Consider the following 19,581-nt stretch of genomic DNA (forward strand, 5'->3'; position numbering starts at 1 on the left):
TCAGCCATAGGAAGTTTTAAATACTTATCTAATCGCGATATTAGTGTTTTACATTAATTTTTTTACAAATCTTATTTTTCTTCTACTTTGACATTACAGAGTATTTTGTTAAGATCGTTGACAAAAAAATGACAATTAAATCCATCTTAATTCTACTTTGTAACACAAAATGTAGAAAAAAATCAAGGGGTGTGAATACATTCTGAAGGCACTGTACTTTTCAACAGTTTGTTGCTTCAATGCTTGACTCACTTTCATCTCCAAGAGAGTTGAAAACACTATGCTACATTGTGTGGCTACTGTTGCTCTAATCTCAATTAATCCAGATGAAGTTCTTTGGGGAGACGTGTTAGTACAATGTCTAACGCGATTTGCGAAGTCTACACCCTCGTAAACAGAAACTCTCACCATCTTTGCCCAATCCTGATACGTCCAAATAACCAGTGATGAAAAACCCAAGTACCTAAACTACTCTGCTTGTTAGTCGACACATCCCATAGCCCCTAACAAATTTATGGTACCATTTCTGTTACGTAGTCTGTCCACGAGAGAATACTGCTGCTCTTACCACATATTGCACTCTTGTTGATCCTGACTGCATCTGCAACCCACTTGTGATATGGAGAAATATGCACCATGTTCTTTCAATAAATGGGATCAATTGGCATTCATTAGTCATGTGCCACTGGCAAACTACTGTATGCTCTGGGATTGGACATTCACCCAGCCCTTTGAGTTGATAGGTTATCTGTGTTCCCTGTGGCTACGCCCAGGGCATAGCTGATTGGCTTGTCTACTGTATGTCTATGTTGACATGTGGTCTTAGAATCAAGCCTAGCCCTTTAGTATCACATCATCCCAAGTGAAAATGGCAACTCCACTAAATAAAACTGTGAGAGGAGCAGAATGCCTTGGGCAAATGTATTAACCAAAAAGTGTTGAAGTATGTTACAAAGTTTAGTTCAACATTTAGCTCTCTTTAATGCCCACTGGTAGTATTGTGGTAATAACTTGCTATTCAGGAAGCAAATACAATGCCATTGGAATGTGAGGAGGATGAAATCTCCATTTTGCAAAGCTATTATCTGATTTTTTTTATTTTACCTTTATTTAACTAGGCAAGTCAGTTAAGAACAAATTCTTATTTTCAATGATGGCCTAGGAACAGTGGGTTAACTGCCTTGTTCAGGGGCAGAACGACAGATTTGTACCTTGTCAGCTCGGGGATTCGAACTTGCAACCTTTCGGTTACTAGTCCAACGCTCTAACCACTAGCCTTTCGGACCCAAGTGCCTCTCACAATGTACAATGGAAATAATACTCTTGAGAGGTAAAATCAATTGTTGTCACAGCTCTATACTGAATATCTTGCACAGGACAGAAAACAGAATTCTGATAATTCAACTGTTTACTCTGAGGAGTACACCATTGGTTGATTAATGCCATAGTACGAACCAAGATGAATTTTCCACTCCAGTCAAGCAATATAATACTGTAAATGGTATGTGATAAAGGTTACTGAAGCAATGAAACAAATTAGAGAATTCATCATGGATAACACTATTCAAGACACAAACTTTGAAAATGTGTAAATTCACATTAAATGTAAAATGTTGTGATTCCACGAACAAGGCATTCTCATGTGTGGTCCATAACCGCATTTCAAAATCAGGCCATATTGTAGAATGTTTTTAAAGGCCCAATGCAGTCATTTTTATATCAATATCAAATCATTTCTGGGTAACAAATAAGTACCTTACTGTAATAGATTTCCATTCAAATGGATAAAAATTGCTTTTTAGATAAATACTATTTCTCAAGCAATAATTTTGCGAGGACTATCTGGGAGTGGTCTAAGTGGGGAGGGGGAAACTGAAAACTATCTGTTATTGGCAGAGAGGTTTGGAACTCTCTTTGTTATTGGTTCTATGAAACAAATGTATTGTATTTTCAACCAGCAACTCTCAGAAATTTTGAGCATACTTTTACAGTGTTAGTTTCATCAGCTGTTGTACAATGATACAAAGCACAGGGGGAAAAAAATCACATTTTGACTGCACTGGACCTTTAACTGAAAAGTAGGCTAACCCTTCCTGCAAGACATAAATTCATTGCCAATGTTGTTTGTGTCATTACTCTGTAATGTAGAGTCCTGATTGATGATGATTAATGCAATAGGCCTATACGATTAAACACAACCTATAATGCTGTCATCTGGATGAATCGAACGTTGGCACTGGACATTTCTGTCTTTAACTGACAGAATTGTGGTTACTACAGCTGTACACATCTAGTTAATCTGCTATCAGGTCATATGGTTCCATTCGTGTTTCCTATGGAGTTTGTGGAGGTTTGGGGGAAGGACAAGACCCCTGGCTCTCAAAGCTTGTCGCTCTTCCTGGCCACTGTGGACAAAACAGACAATTAACAAGGGTTAGTTCAACAAGAGTTGGCTAGGTCTCCAAAGATGCTATTGCTTTGTGTTTAAGTATCAATTTTCTTAAGTACCTGGATTCAAGAAAGCATTAACAATAGATTTTTATCCTTCAGGTATTTTCGATTTAGAGGAGCGCCATGTTATAGGCTGAGTACTCCTCCAATTCTTGTTTCTTTGTTCAAGCTAAATAGAATGACAAGGCTCTTTGTTGAATGCACAAAGTCTTTCCCCTATGCAACCGATGGGTCTAAATTCAACTACTCATCTGTCAATAAGGATTTCTCCGGATAATAAAGATTGGAATGTTTCATGCATTTTTCAAGGATATCGTCTTGTGTTCATAGACTGTTTATAGATTGGGCTATTAAAACTCACATTCTCTACTACTCCCGAAGAGCAATGAAAAGGGATGGCTCACCACTACAATATGTGGTCCCCAGTTATGGGAACACACCGTAAAAATCGAGCTAGTGCCCCCATCCAACCATCCTGGGTGGATATCAGGGCACCAACTCTCCAATTACTTTAAATGCTTCTAGTTCAAACTAGCCCTTAAGTTTCTAGAATCAAATTGGTCTTTGTTCTAGTACAGACAACATCCTTGCATCTTTGTCATGCTGCACTATTACACATCTCTGTTGAAATTGACAGGGTTATTTCCCCAAGCTCTATGATTGGCTGCAAGACCTCTGGCTTTATCTGCTCTCTCAGAAAACCAGAGTGATGCAGCGAAGCATTGTGGGAGCTCTGGAAAGTCCTGCAATTGACTTGTACCTCCTCTTACTTTAAGGGAAAAAAACGAACAGTCCTCTACCTCTCCCAGGGCATGCCAGTGAGTAATGGGCTTGCGTGGGTAGGCCAGCATCTCGTTCCAGTGGTACCTCCCCAGGCCCTCAGCATCTGGCCCAGTCCGACACACACCTATCACCTCGTTGTGGCCCACCCTGTGGGCATTGTGCAAACACACACACACACACACACACACATACATGCAATATCTTGAGTGCACAAAATATATATGACACCTAAAAGCTGAGTGCTAGTTTGATGAAATAATTCTAAACTAGGTTTGGTAATTACAGTGAATTATGTGGCTCCTGAGCATTCTGGTAAGTAGTCATGATTATATTGTATAGCGGCGCTTGCAGGATTTGAGTGAAAAGTTCTGTTGATGAAGTTCAAGTTCAACTCAAAGTTAGAACTTTACTCATTCCACCTTCAATGTAAATGTTTAAAAAAACAAGTACTTGTTTGTTGACTATATACACTGAGTATACCAAACATTAAGAACACTTTCTTAATATTGAGTTGCACCCCCCCTCTCTTTTGCACTCAGAACAGCCTCAATTCGTTGGGGCATGGACTCTACAAGGTGTCAAAAGCGTTCCACAGGGATGCTGGGCCAAAAGCGTTCCACAGGGATGCTGGGCCATGTTCACTCCAATACGTCTCACAGTTGTGTCAAGTTGGCTGGATGTCCTTTGGGTGGTGGACCATTCTTGATACACACAGGAAACTATTGAGTGTGAAAAACCCAGCAGCATTGCCGTTCTTAACATAAACCGGTGCGCCTAGCACCTACTACCATACCTTGTTCAAATGCACTTAAATCTTTCACCCTCTAAATGGCACACATCCATGTCTCAAGGCTTAACAATCCTTCTTTAACCTGTCTCCTCCCCTTCATCTACAATGATTGAAGTGGATTTAACAAGTGACATCGAATAAGGGATCATAGTTTTCACCTGGATTCACCTGGTCAGTCTATGTGATGGAAAGAGCAGGTGTTCTTAATGTTTTATATACTAGGTGTACATGTGTACTGTACAAGCATGCTTATGACCACCATATGTGTTGAATTGTGGGTGTTGTATTTAGTGTGGTGTCACTCACCGGTCATAGTCCATCACCATGATGGACAGGCTGACCTGTTCCACGTTCTCTGGGGGGATGTCAAAGATGATGGCCTCGTTGTACACCGGGTTCAATGTGCTTTTCTTGGTGGTAGTTTTCCGCTTCTTCAGCCTCCGTCCGTCACAGAGCAGGGAAACCTTTACATAGGGATCTGTGTGCCACAAATAACATCTCCATGAAGTCAGTCGTGTAGATTGCAGGTAATGGCAACCAGTGGCGTGTATTCATGGATGCCAAGGGAAGCCAGGCTTCCCAAAATATTTGACCGATATTTTTTTAATATATCAATGATTTATCTTTCGTCTCTCTGTTTTCATAATTTTCCATCAATTCGCAAGTTGCTGAATCTCACTGAAGAAATCATCAGAGATAGGAAAACAGCACCCCTCTGTCTCAGTATGTGTAGCCCATGTATCTGATGCTGTCTGGACCAAAAGAGTATAACATGTTGCCGCCGTAGCATTTGATTGATGCCAGCAAGCATTTGGCCTCCCTAGATAACATTAAGCTCAACTGTGGAATGTCCTGGTGCAGAAAAACACCCCCCAAGGGAGGCCAGTTTGGATTTGGCTTCAGACCAATCAAATCACTTCCTAAGCAAACGTTATTTTCAGAAAAACTTGTCTGTTTCTGGTCTGCTTGTGTTGATATCCTGCAGTAGCTAGCTTGCTAGATCGTCTCTTTCCTAAACCATGGATCGAGATGGGGATTTGAACTCTGTACAGGCCAATGATTATGAAGGCGATTCTGATCTAACTATAAATTAATATGTTGTGCCACTGGCCTGAGACGATTGAAGTTCAATATGTAGCCTAATAGGCGCAGGTTAACTAGCTAGCTAACTTAGCTGGTTGATTGTTGCCAATGCTAGGAATTTAGGCTAGCAGGCATTTTAGCTAGGTAGCCTATGACAACAAAAATATCAAGTGTATTGTATGACAGAGCCATAGACCAATTTGCCAAAATGAAAGAGAGGAGGATGGCATTGGAGTTAGGGTTGCATATTTTCTCTGTATTTTACAAATGTTCCATCCTTGGGCGGTAAATCTCGGTAACCGTGTTCCTGCCATTCAACCCTAATTGGCGTTCAACTAGTCTACAAGTAGGGTTAGTCAAAATGTTTTGTTTAACTTGCGCGCACATGCACGTACACACACACAGACAGAAATCAACACCATGGACTGCCACATGATATTTAGCAACATTGATTGGACTAAAGTGTTTTTGAGATCTTTAAGTTTGTTTTCAGTATATTAAACTAAGCATATATAGCCTTGTTGATTGGATGATGTTTAAATGTTTAAGTTGAAATGGTGCTGGAATAGCAGAAGCAGTGCTCCTGTTGTCTTTGTGCTGACTTGCGGTAACTCTGTGGTTCTAAATCAGTAGTTGTTCATAACTGTCAAAAAAATGTAATTGCTTGATCATGCTGCAGGTGATATAATTGTTTGTTACATTAAATATTTGCTGTGTGTACTTCATCAGACAGATGTTGTTCTCTGGTTTTATGATGAAACGAATGTATGTGTAGTTGAATTTATTCCACCACTGTGTGACTTGTCTTTTTGTTGTCGCGGCCTTATTATATATCATGGTGGCATATGAACAAATGGGTTATAGAGCAAACGACGCAATTATCACAACCGGTTGTAATATGGCTTTTTTACTGGCTTGGCTTGCGCAGTGATTTTACCCACACACAGCTACTGATGGCAACATTCAATTATTCAGTTTGGCTAAATCCAATTATCTTTTTTTGACAAGGTAAGTCAAATGTATCTTCTATTACAATTTCACCACAAACAGTGAAAACACATGAAAGAAGTATCTCCCCGACTACTCTTATCTAAGGCACTGTCACGCCCTGGCCTTAGTTATCTTTGTTTTCTTTATTATTTTAGTTAGGTCAGGGTGTGACATGGGGGATGTATGTGTTTTGTATTGTCTAGGGGTTTTGTATGTTTATGGGGCAGTGTCTAGTCTAGGTGTATGTATGTCTATGGTTGCCTAGATTGGTTCTCAATTAGAGACAGCTGTCATTCGTTGTCTCTGATTGGGAACCATATTTAGGCAGCCATATTCATTGGGTAGTTTGTGGGTTATTGTCTATGTCTATATGTAAGTTGCCTGTGGCTGCACTTATTGTAATTATAGCTTCACGTTCGTTTGTTGTTTTTGTATTGTTTGTTTAAGTGTTCTTCGTTATAATAAATAGAAGATGTATTGTTATCACGCTGCGCCTTGGTCCTCCTCTCTTCAATGTTACGACGAACGTGACAGGCACAGCATGTTGCCTGACGTAATTATGCCTTTTGATTCTTTGCTTGCTCTTTTCGAGCTTAACAGTTTATTATATATTTTTTGTTATTTTGTTATTTTTTTTGTTATTTTTGTTATTTTGTTATTTTTATTGAATATCCAAAACATAAAATATACTTGCAGTGAAGCCACTCAACAACTACACCACACCAGTCATCCAACAGACTCCCATTCAGAGCGACACACAGAGGCATCCAGGGTCAACGCCCTACTCAAGGGCACGTCGACAGATCTCCCACAGCGGCAAAAAAAAACGGGGACGCGAATCCTCCAAGATCCCCCCACAGTTCCCCATAACTGTCCCTCAACCATCCGAGACCCCTCCCACAGTACACCCCACAGAAAAATAATTAAGATAAAATAATAAAAAATAAAATGAATTCCATTTCCCACCCAATGCACCAACAACCAAGAAAATGAACTCATGAGAAAAAAGGAAAACACAAAAGAAAACAGAAAACAACAATGCAAAAAAAGGATTATCAAGGACAACTAAAATCATAACAGCAAGGCCAACTGTATATGTTTGAGTGCTTGTCTGGCACTGTTTACATATGTGTATCCCCATGTATGTGTGTATTTGAATGAGAGTGTGTGTATATGCATGTGTACAAACACCTGCACGGCATCAGCCTCAGGCAAACCAGCATTAACTGTAAAAACTCTGCCCCTCAGTATCATTCAAACTTACTTTTTATTATGTTTTATTTTGACTTTATTTTTTATACTTTATCTTTCACCATCATTTACAGTTGTCCGTCATTGTTATTCAGAGACCCATCATGTTTTAAGGCCCAGCCTAAATGGCTGTCAGTTTTGTATTGTTGTTGTTGTTGTTGTTACCTGAGGAGCCAGTGATGTCCATGGCTTTGAGGTTCCGGCACTTGATGACGGTCAGGGTCATCCGTCCTGCTGTGGGCAGGTAGCATAGAGAGTACATGATCTCCCCTAGATCCACACTCTCCTGGAGAAAGACAAGGAGAACACTGCATCAATGAAAGGGCACTGTTGCTGTAGAATAACTCTTTTAGGAAAGCAATTAGCGCAAATTGATTTAAACAAAGTATGAACACCCAGAGGTGTCCTCAAAACTGAGAGAGAACATTTTCTTACAATGAGTGATGAAACTAGAACAAATCCAATCTGTAAGCATTACCAACAGAGGTAATGTGTATTCAAAATGGTCGCCCTCTGCTAGTGATTCGCAGGATGTGCAAAGATACAAGTAAAAGGAGGATTGTGATTGGTCACATTCAGGGTTTTAAAGCGCTACCACTTCTAAATATTTTGCTGTGCTCCTAGAAAATAATCTGCCAGATAATAATTGTTGTAATGATTAGGCTTCGCTGTTCCGATACTTCCGAGTGTCCTAGATATTTGTGACCGTGTTGATTGCACCATTACTCCAGAGAAAACTGCTTGTCTCTAGCCCAAACCGTTTAAAAGTTGTGACCCGTATTACCGATGCTACATTTTGTTCCTTCTATTGCGCTTTGGCGATGCAGCTCCATTGGCGGCCCGCATTTTGTATTCATAAACGATGCTCAGACGTTGCATGCATCAACCAATGGTTGCGTGCCACGTCGTCGAATGTGCAGGCTGGCACCAGATTATTATAACATAATGACGTGGTAAACTGATACGTAAAATACCTATCCAGGCGTTGAATGATCTGGCATGCGTCGGCAACACCTGGGCAGATGAACGCGCCCCATGTTGTGGGCCGTTCTTAAACTACTCACAGGCCGTTAACACCGTGTTCAGTCATGTTACCTCATTAGCTAGCTAGCTAGCTAACAACCTGGTAACTTTACCAGTGTATCCAAACATTTGGGGGCACAGAAAGAATGGAAAAGGGTTAGCTTCTTCAAGAGATCAATGATCATAGCAATACATGAATTACAGATATGCAAGTCATCACTGAAAGTCACTGACATTAAAGAGCATCTCCATAGGAAAAAGTGCTTTTTACACAATGTAGAAACCTAATATTCTACAAATTACTGGTATTTGTATCAACATTTTAGCCTTTATCATAAATAAATGTATTTCCATAGTTACATATTTGTTTGTAGGGTACAATATGTGCTTCAAAAGAGTAGTTCGAATTCAAATAGGCTCACTAAAGGCTGTGACTCAATCAATTTTAAAATCCTATTTTCTGGTACTCTAAATTTTAATGTGGTGCTCCTAACTTTTTAAGATGCAAGGACCAACATTATTTTATTATTTTTAGAACCCTGGTTACATTGCCTCTATGACAATGTCTCTGTATAAAATGGACCATAACTTTAAAACTAACACAGATATATATATATATATATGCTCTACGGATATATCAATATATCGGATATATCAAAGTTCCAGAGTGGGATCTGTGTTAGTTTTAAAGTTATGGTCCATTTTATACAGAGAAACATTTGCCAAATCAATTTTTTGTATATTTGCAATATTCATGTTTGTATTTTTCAACATTCATAAATGTATGTAAATTATTATTATTGTTAAATCAAAATACTACTCATATTACAGAGAAAGTTGTAAAGCTTCATATGACACCAATTGGAGCTTTGTAGCGCCTACAGATGAAACACTATGGAGTCTTAAAGGAAGCCTTGGTAAGGCCAAAATGTCACAAATGTCACAACTTCAATTACTTATTTCTCATGTATGCTTTAGTATACAACAAAGGACCAATTCTATGGATTACATTTTGTGAAAATCCCCAAAGTCATGGTCTTTTTTGGTTCTAGTGTCATGAGGAATCACCTCAATACAATGTGTTTATGGATCAGTTTAGACTGGAGCACTACTGTAGTCTGAGCAAACAGCATCAGATGGGCTGACTTGAAAGAGAAGAACATTACTTGATGTACTGACATGGTGTGCTTGTATTGATACCTAATCGGAGTCAATAAAAAGTCCCCTAAATTGGCACTCCAGAGATAAAATTTGATTGGCCAACCAGAGAACACAGAGGACTGACTGGGAGGCATCTCACTAGAGCACTGATTGTTTAGTATGTTTACATACACTCTTAGAAAAAATGGTTCCAAAAGGGTTCTTTGGCTGGCCCCATAGGAGAACCCTTATTGGTTCCTGGTCGAACTCTTTTTGGTTCTCGGTAAATCTCTGTTGGGTTCCATGTAAAACTCTCCGGGGAAAGGGTTCTACATATAACCCAATAGGGTTCTACCTGGTACAAAAATGGTTATTCAAAGGGTTCTCCTATGGGGAGAGCCAAATAAATATTTTAGGTAGATAGCACCTTTTTTCTAAGATTGTAGTTAGAAATAGATCTGTGTGTTCTCGCAGAGTTGCTCTCCATGGACAGAATCTTTACTTGAGATACGTTGGTGCAGTCTTCATCAATGTATTGACATGCAGGAGTTTTACAATAACAATATAACGTGAAACAGAGGATGCCTTCCCAGCCCTAGAAGTTCTGCACATCAAAACAGTGTCAATACCCCCCCAGACCTCCATCCATGGTGTGTTCCAAAGCACCACCCCCACCCACCTAACCATTGTGGGCTCCAACTGCCTTTGTGTCCCGCACTTTCAATCTCAGCACAGACACCCACACAAACAGCTGCAAGGCGGGAAAAACTCAACGTCTCAAACCGTGACCCTCATAGGCAGGTCATAGGTTGTTTTAGGCATTGACACCCCTCCCATTTCCCTGCCTGGTTTCTACCCATGCAATTGACACAAAAGGTCACATGCATAAAAAGACATCAATCTAGCCCAGGGAAATAGGTTTTGAAATACAATACATAATAATCTTCAGATGAATGTGAGGCATGGCTAGGGCATATTAATGTCATTTGTTGTGACAAATTACTTTGTGCAATTTTGCTTCCACATTAAATTGGAAATTGCTTGAAGTGTAAATACACAGAGGGTTTTTCGAATTAGGCTAACCTCTGAATTTCCTGTGTTTTTTCTGTTCATATGTAGTTGCATACTAATATTTTAGAGAATTCAAGGAAGTAGGTAACAGAAAGTACACACTACTTTGGTACACCAGAGCACGACATGATCAATTTATTGTTGTCAGACAGTGACGAGTAAAGTCACTGTAAATGATCATCTCCAAATACATTGCATAAAGGAAGACACTTTTAAAAAGACTCTCATTAATGTAAATTAAAAAAAGTGGAATGAAACACTGTCAAAATAAAATATATGGCAAACTGCATTTGCTATGAGTCATTATCCATTCAAACATCCTTAACATCATTCCCCTCTGTTGGACGGCAGTTCAGGCAATGTGATTGCCCAGAGACATAAACTAAATCAACGCAGGAAGGTGAGATAAAATGATCCCAAGATAGACATAAATAACAACCAAACACCAGACAAAATATATGTCTAACCATTAACAACAACGTAGGGAGACAAAATAGATCTTTGCATATTTACAATAATTACTCAATTTTTCTTCTATGTTGTAGGCAATCTTGAAAGAAGTCTCACATTATATTCAATAGCCTAGCTCAATTGTAGCTTTCATAATCAACACTATCAACCACAGTCAAAGTAGCAGTAAACTTGATGTCTGTATGGATGCTCAAGCTTTTGAAAGTGTAATTTCCTCACAGCACACAGTACACATTATGTAACACTTAAAAACTTCCTGGAGACAAACTACACATTGAGGTAAACACCATGGCTGTTGACATGGGATAACTGCATTAATGTCCAGCCAGTCCCCCTCCAATGGCTTAAAACCCAGTCTTCTTTAAACCCACCTAAACCTGCCTGTATAATGTGAAAGAAACTTTGTTGACCAGAGTCAAATAGTACCTGTAGAGGTTCGGGCTCAATTGTGCTCTTGATGATTAATCTGAAATCCACAGTGCACTTTCTTTCAAGTTGTTCCACTCTTGTTCTGTTTTCCACAGTACACCGTTCAGAGATCAACTGATTAATTAACCATTAATCCATCTCCATGACCATCAGACACAATAAATACCACCAAAACACACAATAATATTCATTAACAGAAGCTGTTGAGTAAACAAACTATGATAAAGCTACCGAGGCGTGAGAAGTGTGTGGGCTCAGATAAAACTGCACTATCATACCCAAGTATGTCAGTGAAGGGATAAAGGTGAGGAACAAAGGAGAATTGTGCCCATGGCTATATTTAAGTCTACAGTGTGTACTTCAGTTTTCGGAGGTGTTGTGTGGGTGCTTGGATTCTAAATTCACTGCTCCTGGCAATGAGGTTATACAACACATGCAATTTACCAGTCATGTAATACAGTGCTGATGATTCCAGGACTTAAAACCTTATCCAATCAAATAATTCACAGAGACTTGAAAATGTCAAGTGTTTCCTTAAATAAGTCAGATCATGTGCAGTGCACGACCCCATCAGAAACTATGCAAATGTTAACTACGGCAGAATGACCACAGCTCCACCCTGAAATCTACTCCACCATAATTGACATTGACATTTTGAGTCATTTAGCGGACGCTCTTATCCAGAGCGACTTACAGTTACGACTTACAGAGCGATCAGTTGTTGAGATCACTGATCCAATGATCTCCACACATACTGATATCCTCCATGTACAACACCTATCTCAGCTAACTGAGGCCCAGCCCACTCACCGTGGTCGCAGCGTGAATGTCCTTCCACACCACTGCCTCCCTCGAGAGGTCGGAGAGCTCAAAGAGGTTGTCCACCACCACCTCGCCGATCATGTCGTGGCTGGTGAAGCGGTCAAAGTCGTAGACACTGAAGTGCAGTTTGCGGTTGCACAGCTGGTCGTACTCCACGGGGAAGCAGAAGGCCTCGTCGAACGTGGGGTTGAGCGTCTTGCGGTGGACACGCGTCTGGAACTTCTTCTGTCTCTCTGGCAGCAAGTAGATCTTGACGTAAGGGTCGGAGGTGCCAGTGAAGTCCTTGGCCGGCAGTTCCAGGGCCTTGAGGATCGTGACCACCAGCGCCTGTTCCTCGTAGTCGTAGAGCAGGGAGAAGCTCAGCTTACCGCACGTCTCCACCGGCTCCTGGGTCCCGTCCTCGGAGTCCACAGACTTCTGCTTGTAGAGCTCTGGCTTGATGCGGCCGATGCTTACGGTGGACGACTGGCGGATGGGGAGCGTGTCCATGCTGAAGTCCACACTCGTCACGTTCATCTGGCGAGGCAGATGGCGGCGGAATGAATTGTGCCTGTTGAAAAAAGGAGATCAGTCATCTACGGTTCCTGGTACCTTTCAATACGCAGGTTTCCATTGACCCAGGGTTATTAGACAAAAGCAATGTCACAACAATAACAAAACATTGAGACGTAATGGAAACGGCAGCTATAGGTGAAATGTACTAAATATTGACAACATTTTGATCTGTTTGACAGGGGTGGCTGCCATTCTTTTTTCTTGTTGATGAAACTAGTTTACTATTCTTCATAAGTGATTTTACAATTCCTTGCTTCTTCTTGTAGTTCTAGTATTACTGTTGGTAGGAAAATGTTTGTTGAGATTTTTTTTGACACTTTAATGTTGTTAATCCATTCTCTCAGCATTAACGAGAAAGATGTTACTGGCTTTGGGTTTAAAGTGATGGAGTTACTTTCTGATTGAACTCTTACGAAGCTCAGAAGCTACGTGACTGAGTGAGTTGTTTTTCACAGGACTTCTTTTGGAAACTAACATTACCTGGGATACCTTGAGCCCAGTTCCATGTACTGATAATGACTTACATACTTTGAGCAAACCACTGTTCTGTACTTCTCCTGGTTGTCACCTAGCAACTGATAACCCCTGTCCCCCCTTACTGACGCAAATAAGAAGATCACATTAATCCGACACGGTCAGTATTGGTACAAATTATACAAATCTGGGAAACACAACATATACAAACCTCATATGAAGAGGTGCCTTGCATGTTCTAGCAAATTTTCTGGGACATAATAAGACACAATGTTCTTTGTGAAGAATACTTTGGGAGTCCTATTATTTCAGACAAGGGACATCAATTTACAACCTCCCATGATTCCTACAGTTGTTAGAACATTCAGCGAATGGCATCCAAGAGGATGAATAGTATACACTGGAAGAGTTGATAATGGAGGAGGCTGGCAGATTTCATCCACATTTGCCCACATATTCCTCCATGTTGTGTCAGCCCTGACCCAGAATCAGTTTTAGCAGGCCTGCCATCCCAACTCCAGTAAAGACATTCTCTCTTTCTCTACCTCTCCCTACATACACTTCTTCTCCAGAGCCACATTCATTATTTTCTTCCATAAGATAACCAATTTTCTGTCCTCCACTTTCTCAATCTTATTGGATCAGGGATGGGCTCTCAGTCTCAATACTCACATTGAGCCTGTGTGGCTCAGTTGGTAGAGCATGGCACTTGCACTTGTGGGTTTGATTCCCATGGGGGACTAGTATGAGGAAAAGTACAAGAATGTATACATTCACTACTTTAAGTTGCTCTGGATAATGTTTTTTTAATTTAACTAGGCAAGTCAGTTAAGAACAAATTCTTATTTACAATCAAGGCCTATACCAGCCAAACTTTAACGACGCCCTATGGGACTCCCAATCATGGCCAGTTGTGATACAGCCTGGAATCGACCCAGGGGCTGTAGTGACACCTCTAGCACTGAGATGCAGTGCCTTAGACCGCTGTGCCACTCGGGAACCCCCAAAAATATGGTACTTCTCGCTGGTGTCAGAGATCTCTGTTTCCGCCCGTAAAAAAAGTAACCAATGAAAATGTCCAAATCTTCATCTCTCATAGGGAGGTAAGTTGTACAGTAATAAAACAGCATGACAAATCCCCAGTCTCATACCACCTGGCGCTGTGCATGGATGTAACATATGATGATGTGATGTATTGATATATACTGCTCTGTAGCATTTCATCAGAGATTGGTGGAGGAATGTCTGAAAATCACAATTAGAGTAGACCAGTACATTCTGAACAAGACTCTCTCTCTGACTTTGCCCTTGCCCTTGGACATTGCCTTTGTTTAGAATGTGTCTGCACAATGCATGAGCAGTGAATACTGATGTAGCTGTCGGAGAGGATCGATGTTAACAGAATGTATCTGTTGCTCTTCTCCATGGTAATCACCCGCTCTGCAAGTCACATGGTTGCAAAGCCTCATAGTTTTGCCCTGATAGCCAGAGTGACACCAAGCATCTCCTCCCACCTCGTCTCGCATTAATACGTTGTCCACGTCTCCTACAATTGATGCATTCGTGCAGTGTATCATCATCAAGTTATTCCTAATTACTTGGATATACTATAGATTTAGTCCTTACTTGTGTCGTGATTGTGATGATTTGTATTGAAAATTATAAGTTCGTGCTTCAGATTCAGCCGGACTGATACATGTATATTTAGATATTCGTAGCCCTTTCCTGCAGTCAAATGACCTAGTGGCCTTATGGGTGGAATGTTATTCATATTTTTCATAATTTCCTAATTAATAAACTTTTTTTTAACAGCTGAAAATCTGGTGTTTCTATGTCAAACAGTTTTGTTATATTTCAGTCTTCTATGATGTATATTAAGTGTAATATTAGGATTCAAACTCAAAACTGAATACATTTCTATATCTGACATGGTACAGGTGTCTTCTTTTTTAAAAGTCCATAACCATGTGTGTGAGGTGTATACTTTTGTTTCAAGTTAGATTTGTATAAGACTACCAAAAAAACACTCTCTGTGTGACTGATTTAGCCCACTGCAGTAAAAGGTTTTTAAGTGTCTTACTCTGAGAGCACTGGGGAACATACTTTCAAGAGATAAACAGAAACATGATGATAGACCTGCCATTAACCTGACTGATCATACTTTTCAATCATATACAACAAGTCCTCTCCTTCTTTTAATCTTTCCTTATGTTCTTTTTTCCCCCAGATGAAAAGCTTGCAAGAGCATCTGAGGGAAATTCAACTCAAAAAGTGATGAGAGACACTATTTAATTAGCCCTTTCTGCCCACTTCGTCAGTGTGTAATTCATGAAAAGCGCCAGGCTCGATAAATTGCATCAACGTTCCTAATGACAAACTAAAGCAAGTGTCAATAATGGCTTCCTGCAGGAGATGGAGTGCAGCTGCTCAGTGAGTCTCAGTAGGACGAGCGCCTCGCAGCACGTCAGTTCTCAACCTGCGGCGGCGCTAATTACAGACGCGCTCGTTTAAACACAGTCCCCGAAAACAAAGAGAAGAGCAGCTGATTGTTTCATTACTGGGGTCGCTTACCGCTGTTGCCATGGCAGCGTGACTCACGGCCGCCCAACACAAGACGTGGCCTGGGGTGATTACAGGGTTTGTGTGTGTGTGAGGAGCAAGGGGGTGTGCTGTCGCCCCGTTGACAAGAACCATGGGAGATGTTCCTTCAGGTCATCTACTGAGTGTCCAGTTTAAGGTCATTCGTCACAAATTCTCCTGAACTGTCTTATTGACATTTGGCATGGCTATACTTGATGTGTACGGTTCAAGTGTTATCATTTGCCACTTGATGTCACTTGTTTGAAAGCATCATGTTCATAACCTTCACTCACAGGAGGTTGGTGGCACCTTAATTGGGGAGGACGGGCTCGTGGTAATGGCTGGAGCGGGATAAGTGGAATGGTATCAAAAACATCAAACACATGGTTTCCATGCCATTCAGTTTGCTCCGTTCCAGCCATTAGTATGAGCCATCCTCCCCTGAGCAGCCTCCACTGCCTTTGCTATATGTGTGCACAGCTCTGTGCATGCATATGACATAACATAACACAGAAATCCTTGGAACCAGTGCCACCAAAAATGTATATCAACAGAATGTTGAGACCTAGAGACAGGAAAGTGACTGGGACAGTACTCTGGGAGAGGTCCAATAATGTTACCTGGAGGACGAGGTGGGGTCAGTGGTCTGCCTCTGAATCTTGGCCTGCTGGCCCAGCCTCTCCCTAATAGCCGTCTGCACCTCGGCAGGGATGTCCGGGGATGTCTGGCTGATCTTCATGGCCGCCTCTAGCAGCTTCACGGAGCTGCAACGCCCGTTCACCTTCACCACTGGCACAGGCTTCTTCTCCTCCATTGGTGCCACCTTTTGGAGGGGTGTGACGGGCTGGGGGGGCGGTGGAGGGGCCTCGGGGAGCCCGACCCGGGGGCCATTGTCGACGTGGGACGAGAGGGCCTTGCTCCTCCAGATGGGCCAGCACAGCTTCCAAAAGACAAAGAGAGAGACTACCAACAGGGCGAGTCCACAGAAACCCACGACCACAGCAAGGAGACTGATAGAGATGTCTACGAGCGACCACAGGGATCAACAGTGACAGATAGAAAGAGTGACAGAGGGAGAGAGAGGACGGGCAAGCGATGGTCGGAGCATGATAGACAAACATGCAAGAGAAAAAAAGAGAAGAGAGAAAGCAAGCTGTAAAAGAGGAGGCTGCAAATGCCCTCGTTTGGTAAAGATCAGAGGAAATTAGAAAGTCATACAGCTTCATTCCAAGACATTCACATGGACAGGACAGATAAATAGCTCTTCATGGCCATATTTGATCAAGTTGACAATTCAACTTTCGGAAACCACAAAACCCTTCCTCTGCAACTATATACAAACCAAGATTTACCACAGGCTATTACAAAATGCATAATGCATTCCATTGTGTGCATGTTACACAATTGTATGGTTTCTGATAATTAAAGTAGGACAGTATACGCCTGTGTGTGGATTGCAATGTGCAGGAGATATGTTCTTTCTCACTGATATTGCACTGCATGATGTCATGTTCTTTGCTGTTTTCTGTCTCCGTGTTATTCTCTCTCCTGTTGCTCATTCACTCTCACAAGGACACTTATGCTTTGTGGTGCACCATCTCAAAGCCCAAGCCTACATGACAACAAGAATCCAGATCTATAGGCAACAATCAGTCCCACTTTATATGAAGTGGCACTAAAACCATCTATTTATTTTTCAGACTAATAACTTTAACAGGTATGCTACACTGCTGAGATTTACAATTAATTTAAGTTTGTTTGCAAATGTAAATGTAGTTATGGAAATTACACAGGCAGGTAGGCCTAGGCAGTTATCAGTTCCTCAAGTAATATAATACATTGTGTAACTGTGTTGTAATTATCATGGATTTAACTCCACTTAGTTTAGAAGAGCAAAAATCTACTGCAATAAATAAAAGACGTCCTCCAATAAATGCAATCTAGCAGACTGACCGACCAATTCAATTTCCATCTGTTAGGCTTTACTCAAAATCAGAGACATTATTGCACCAGAAACAACCCTGCTACAGTCTTATGCAACTCACATCAACCCAGAGGGAATAATGACATGCTGTTATGAAACTCTACCAAAAAAAACATATGTAGAATGTAGAACTGTTTCAACAGCTTATCCAAGCCTTACTATAAAATTAAAAAGGCACTGATGAGTAGGCTACAATATAACTTTCACCAAATCATTGAGAGAGACATTATCAAGCAAATAAATGGGTTTATTTGACAGAAGGGGATCTATCTTTAGAACATGAACTGTAAGCCAACAGTATGACTCATTTCAGACATGCCGGTCAGTTGGCGCATGGTGGAGTGAATGAATGCAAGATCACTGAGAACACATCTCCTCTTTCAACAAGCTATCGGTCTCACACAATCAGCCTATCACACCATCAGATTGCACACGCCAGAACCAAGCACAATGACATGGGAAAACGAGCATACACGGATGCTGCAACAGGTGCAGTCTTTTCCCTTTGCAGACACAGATGTTTCACCTGTTGAGCGTAGCTCAAAGCGACACGAGAACACAGCACAACCTCTCCATGATTATTTAACATTTTAAACATGTTTTTCCCCTATAAGTTACGCTAGTCCTATACTTAGTCGCACATCTTATATGATTATATCGCAGCGCTTCAAGGGAAAAGTTGAGTCAGCTAAAGTTGAACTTACAACGCATTTTACTGTTTCAACTCATCATTCTCACACAACCTTGTGCAGCAGGTTGACGCCAGAGAAACCAAACCATGACAAAATATAGGGATGCAAGCTTTAAGGAGAGGGAGAGGAAGAAAACGTTGCTTTTGACCTATTTACCTGCGCTCCCTTTACCTGGTATGTTGCTCTCCAAGGGAAATATAGCCGAGCATTTCTCCCCATCTACATGCCCCGCTAGACAGAGCTCCGTAACGATCTGAAGGGCCCTTTGGCACAAGCTGAAGTTGTCCTCCGTTCGGACACTCATGTCTCTCCTGTTAAGCCATTGCACGCTGGAGGAGCCGGGAGTGCGGTGATTCATTTGGCCACCTTGCGCGCCGCTGAGTGCAGCCTCTCCGCGCCAAAGATCAGAGCGCACGAGGCGTCCACATCCATATCCACTGCGCAATGTCGGGACTGACTTCCAGCGCGCTTCTTGTGTTTGAACAAAAGATTATTCAGCACTTAGCGTCCACCAGCCACTGTCCAATAGGAATGAAGCACCGGTTAAGCAAGACCCTAGTGTTGGAATTACACACTATTGCGCTGACAAATAGCTTATTTGATCTCATTAGATTTGGACTAATACCAGTGAAGCTTGACATTACTTCTGTGAATGCCCACAACTTCAATCAGAAGCCTGAATAGTCTTCCAAATATTATTCCTGTGCCTAAGGTTTACTATAATGACATCTACAAATACTATTTTAAATTATAAACCTTGGTTGAATAACAAAGATTAGGCTCCTCAACCTACATTATACTAGTCTTTTTTTGAGAGGACAAATATTCCTTTCAGAAACACACAGTCATGTTAATATCAACCTAATACCAGAATCTTAATTAGCCAACTGAATTACCAAGAGAGCCCACAGATATTGAAAGGGCAAAGTAAGAGCAGAATCAACAAAATAGTCACAGTGGACAACAAATTGAAATCCAATATGCCAGTACCA

At 41.2% G+C, this 19,581-nt stretch overlaps 1 protein-coding gene across 1 annotated transcript; it reads right to left on the reverse strand.

Moving 5' to 3' along the window:
• Positions 1-2,333: 2,333 nt before the first annotated feature.
• LOC120032334 (synaptotagmin-10-like) lies at positions 2,334-18,893 on the reverse strand. Its single transcript, XM_038978382.1, has 7 exons — positions 18,746-18,893; positions 16,534-16,936; positions 12,293-12,854; positions 7,514-7,634; positions 4,331-4,502; positions 3,252-3,381; positions 2,334-2,405 (listed from the first exon to the last, which is right to left on the reverse strand). The coding sequence occupies exons 1-7, from the start codon at positions 18,891-18,893 to the stop codon at positions 2,334-2,336; spliced, it is 1,608 nt and encodes a 535-aa protein (XP_038834310.1).
• Positions 18,894-19,581: the final 688 nt, after the last annotated feature.

The sequence above is a fragment of the Salvelinus namaycush genome, chromosome 38, assembly GCF_016432855.1.
Source record: "Salvelinus namaycush isolate Seneca chromosome 38, SaNama_1.0, whole genome shotgun sequence".
Lineage (NCBI taxonomy): Eukaryota > Metazoa > Chordata > Actinopteri > Salmoniformes > Salmonidae > Salvelinus > Salvelinus namaycush.

Excerpts from the sequence above, each read along its gene's own strand:
- LOC120032334 (XM_038978382.1), bottom strand. The coding sequence starts at position 18,893 with ATGAGTGTCCGAACGGAGGACAACTTCAGCTTGTGCCAAAGGGCCCTT. Across the intron at positions 7,635-12,292 it reads ACATTCACGCTGCGACCACG|GAGAGTGTGGATCTAGGGGA; the intron begins GTGAGTGGGCTG and ends GTCTTTCTCCAG. Across the intron at positions 2,406-3,251 it reads ACTGGCATGCCCTGGGAGAG|TGGCCAGGAAGAGCGACAAG; the intron begins GTAGAGGACTGT and ends TTTTGTCCACAG.